This window comes from Dreissena polymorpha, chromosome 14 (genome assembly GCF_020536995.1).
Source record: "Dreissena polymorpha isolate Duluth1 chromosome 14, UMN_Dpol_1.0, whole genome shotgun sequence".
NCBI lineage: Eukaryota > Metazoa > Mollusca > Bivalvia > Myida > Dreissenidae > Dreissena > Dreissena polymorpha.
The window spans coordinates 39,193,548-39,198,222 of NC_068368.1; the positions used below are offsets into that span (position 1 = coordinate 39,193,548).

General features: G+C 36.8%; 1 protein-coding gene across 3 annotated transcripts in view; it reads right to left on the reverse strand.

Annotated features, from left to right (window-relative positions):
* The window catches only part of LOC127858264 (uncharacterized), a 15,471-nt gene extending 11,619 nt beyond the window's left edge, over nucleotides 1-3,852 (reverse strand). Inside the window, exon 1 of one of the 3 annotated variants that reach the window (XR_008038835.1) lies at nucleotides 1-3,838. This exon is cut by the window's left edge and continues 211 nt beyond it. Coding sequence is in view for 2 of the 3 variants with exons in the window: in XM_052395252.1 (XP_052251212.1) it covers nucleotides 1,645-3,294 (1,650 nt within the window). In the remaining variant the exon portion in view is untranslated. The other 2 variants (XM_052395253.1, XM_052395252.1) reach the window with 2 other exon arrangements.
* Between the last annotated feature and the right edge of the window lie 823 nt (nucleotides 3,853-4,675).

Sequence of the window (4,675 nt, forward strand, 5' to 3'; positions counted from 1 at the left end):
GAGAACAAGTATGGCAAGTTTCATGGCTCTGGCTCATGTGTTAAGTGGAGATAAAGCTCTAAGCTTATAATAAAAAGCATTTTTTCAAGATACAAAGGGCCATAACTCCGTTATTAACAGATGGTGTACACTGCTATTTGACTTGCATCATCCTCTTATCCATATATATATATACTCATACAAAGATTCAATGAAATCCACCAAAGAACTTCCAAGATATGGCTCCAGACACAAAAGTGCTATATTCAAAAGCATTTTTTTTCAAAATACAAAGGGTCATAACTCCGTTGTTAACAGATGGTGTACAATGCTAGTTGGCGTGCATCATCCTCTTATCCATATATATACTCATACCAAGTTTCAATGAAATCCGACAAAACACTTCCAAGATATGGCTCCGGACGGAGGGACGGAAGGACGGACGGACAACGCCAAAACAATATCCCTCCGCCTATGGCGGGGGATAATTAATAAAAGCTTAGTAGTCATGTATAACGGTAATATATTGCTATAACTAATATATATCATTATTAACTTTGTGTAATTCTATATAAAACTACACAATAACTCTTCAAGGTATGCATGCTTGTCGGTCAAGTCAACGGCAATATATTGCTTTAAATGACTAAACACAATCGTTAACTTTAAAGTATTTCTGTGATTCGAAACGTGTGCTTCAAGAACATTGTCATAATACAAATAGTATATAGTGTTTCTAAAATTTTAACACAGTAATATAGTCATATCCAACACAGTATGCTATTTCTTCATATCCAACTCAGTCAGGGAAATATTGAACCAACTGACATTTTGCTACCAAACTACTAGTCTATCAAACAATATTAAGCATAAAATATGTACAATTTTATGTATCACATACAATGTTAATGAAGCGAATATTTACAGCATGCACACATTAATCTCAAGGTTACAAAAAAATCCAATCAACATTTTTTTTATTCTATTAAGCGTTCAAAAACATAACATAAAGTCATGAGCTCATTTATAAATATCAAATCAAAATATTATTTCGGAAAAACATATAAAAGCTACAGACTATATGAGTCGTTTTCTGAGAAAACTGGGCATAAAGCATGTGCGTTAAGTGTCGTCCCAGATTAGCCTTTGCGAACTGCACAGACTAATCAGGGACGACACTTTCCGCTTTTATGACATTTTTCGTTTAAATGATGTCTCTTCTTAGCAAAAATCCAGTTTAGGCGGAAAGTGTCGTCCCTGATTAGCATGTGCGAACTGCACAGGCTAATCTGGGATGACACTTTACGCACATGCATTAAGCCCAGTTTTCTCAGAACGCGACACATATTTCTAGTCAGATATTATGACGACGCAAAACGTATATACGTACACTGAGCGCAATCATAGCCTTCTTACAATTACAATTATGCATAGAAACACACAGGAAAGTAAACGAAAATCTAAGAATTAGCGTTTGTGACAAGCAAAAACTTTGTCAATAACCTCCTTGCAGCTCTTTCGAAATTTGGAGTCAGAAATGCCATAAATAAACGGATTTATCGCGCAATTGAAGAAAAAAGATCGCAAAAAGAACTTAAAGGTCGCCCTTCCAGCGTCAGTCATCCATTCCTCCAGCTTAGGATGCAAGCTTTTCATTATTAGAAGGCACAAAAACGGGAGATAACTCAAGACAAAAGCCACGGAAATCATTATCATGCTGAGGGTGGCCTTCTTCGCACGAGCTCGTCGTATTCGTTTCGACTTGTTCCGTTCCTTTATAGTCATTGTACGTTTTGGCGGCAAATTCAGATCGTCCATAGATTCTTCGTCTGCGAAGTTGGCGTTGCTAGAAGATTCTTCGTATTCTGTCGAAACGTCCTCTGGGCTCAATGACGTAACCTTGAGCGATAACATGCTCTCACGCTTTTCTTGAAGTTGTTGATCACCAGAGTGAATCGGTGTTTCATTTGAATTTATAGCGTCTGTTTCCGCGCACTTGGATGTCATAAAATTGCTAGCCTCCATACTGTTGATTTCAGATGTCGGAACAGAGCTTAAAGTAAGTGTATCCTTATTGTCCGGGTTCACCGCTAAATCACATGAAACATGCTGTTTTTCACACGGGCATGCCTGGAGGCACGAATCATCTAAATGAGAAGAGTCTCTATCCGTGTGATTGTCGTTCCACTTATTTGCGTCCGTTTCTTTTGAATTCTTTAATGGCCTGTACTCTGACTCACATGCCATATTAAATGATTTACAATCAGATTCAGTTGCCCCTGGTAAGTTCTTTCTCCTATCGTTTTCATGTTTGGTGTTCTCTGCACTTTCTTTAATTCTTGTTTTTCGTACTACATCATGTATAGTCCTGTCGCTACGTATTCCATTCACATGACCATGTTTCTCTTTTTGCAACGCTTGTTCGACATTCAAAACACCAAAATTCACGGATTTTTTAGGTTTCATTGACACGGACGTTGCAAATCCTACCGATTTCTTGGTACACTTGACGGTTATTTCTTGCGTTATAGGACGAATAAGGAGATTAGTATTAAATGCCATTGAGGCTGTCATGCTTATGTGCCTCTTGATCCTTTCCTTGTCAATATGCCGTTTGATTTCCTTGCCAATGAAACAGTATAGTATACAGATCGATGTCAGAGCGGTGACGAACAATGTCATACCAAACATAACAAAGAGAAAAGTCCAGCTCATCCCACCGTCTGTCCGGAAAGAACATTCATTACCCGTGATGTTAAATGCTTTAAATGGTTTTTCATGAATATTGTACAGCAACAACACAGGTAAAGAAATTAAAAGTGAGAGGCCGACACACGCCACGCTAAGAATGCGGGCTTTGTTGAAGTTAATTTGCCAGCCAAGAGGCTTGCAGACCTTACGGTATCTATCCACAGAGACTGCAAGAAGTGTCAAACCGAGTGACAGAAGGCTCCACAGGTTGAAGAAAGCGGTGATCTTGCAGGACGCCGTACTGGTAAAATTGTACTGGAAGAACGTTGTAGCAATCTCGCTGGGAATTATCAAAATACACATCAGAAGGTCCACTGCGGCCAAGAAAAAGATAAACCAACGGGAGCTGGACATGAAATACTCGTTGCGATAGATGAAGCAAACGAGGCCGTTGCCAGGAATCCCAGCTAGCACAATCAGCAACAAGAAAATTATGAGTGGGATAAGACGAACCACTTCCTCGAGATTAAGTTTGTTAATTTTGTCTATAGTTGATGCCACTGTCACATTGTCTGTTCCTATGACACCAAACTCTGCACTGATATTCTGCTTCAGGCTTTCCATGATCTTTTTAGTCTTGAAGCGTTTTGAAAGTGCACACTATCATTTACTTCGGAATACGACGTTTTATTGTTTGGTATGTTCCTAGTCGTGTCCATTTATCTATCAAGATTGGTAAAATGCTAATCAAGGTCAAAACATGAACAGATTTATTGTTAAAGGCCCCGTTGGTTGTTTAAATATTGTGAAAATAATATAAATTACCAATTCTTTGACACCCATTCACATGTTCCATTTATAAAAACAAATTGTCCAACAGTTATCACGTGAAAAAAACACAACAACTGTTTATTTGTTATAACACAAAAAATTATCCCATTTATTACTCCATCAAGATGTTAAGTAACTGCGTTCCCTTGCTGTATCTGTCAAGTATACCTCGTCAATCATTTCCTCATATGCTTAAGAACGTTCGACTTTAAATCTCACCATTGACATAAGCTGTCATTGCGTTTGTTATAATAGGTTATCAAGAGATAACTGTAATCTCTAGACGTATAGGCAAATACGCTTTGCCCTCTAGAGGCCAAGTTTATATTAAATGCAATAATTGTTTTCGCGTAAAAACGAGAGTAAATTAATGGAAAACGTAATGAAATCTGAAGTAAAATCTTGATACATCGAAGTAGTAGTTAATGAGAACATGTCGCTTATAGTTTCACTGAATAAATCTATTTATAGTTTCCGTTACTTAATGACCATCGTATGATAACTGTGACGTTTAATCAAAATTAGCCTCGTGATTTATACTAAGAGGTCATTAAAACGTCCAGAAGACCGTTGACTTGAATGTGAATCTGGACTCTGGTTAAGGCTGCCATGGTATGGTACATATGTCAATCAAAATATGCATTATGACGTAAAATCATCCATTTTGGTTGAGTAATCGACTTTTTTCATTGCGTAATGCCAGAATGAAAATCCCTTTCATCGATCACATTTTCTCAGTTCCTAAACGATCTTCACAAGTATTTGATGGAACAATAAAAGTTAAAGTATTTCAGATGAACATGTAGACATATATAGACATATATACATATATATATAGTGTTGATAGTTATTATACAGGCAAAATTGTAAGGTTTTATTCGCAAATTAACGGAGGAAAACTAACATGTATGTTACAAACGTTCTATTATTATTGCACATCTTGTAAAATATACATTAATATTGAAAAATCTAAGGTCACACTTTGACATCCGCCGAAATAGAAACATAATCAATATAGTTTCGATATTTAAGTTGTAGTCCACTGCCTCGTTAAAAAATCGATTGACGTAGAATATTTTTTTTAGTCTTGAACAATGCTTTTTTCAAGAAACATGTATTAGGCTAAAGTGAATTATGTAAATGAAATAACGAGAACAATACAACATATCGACAG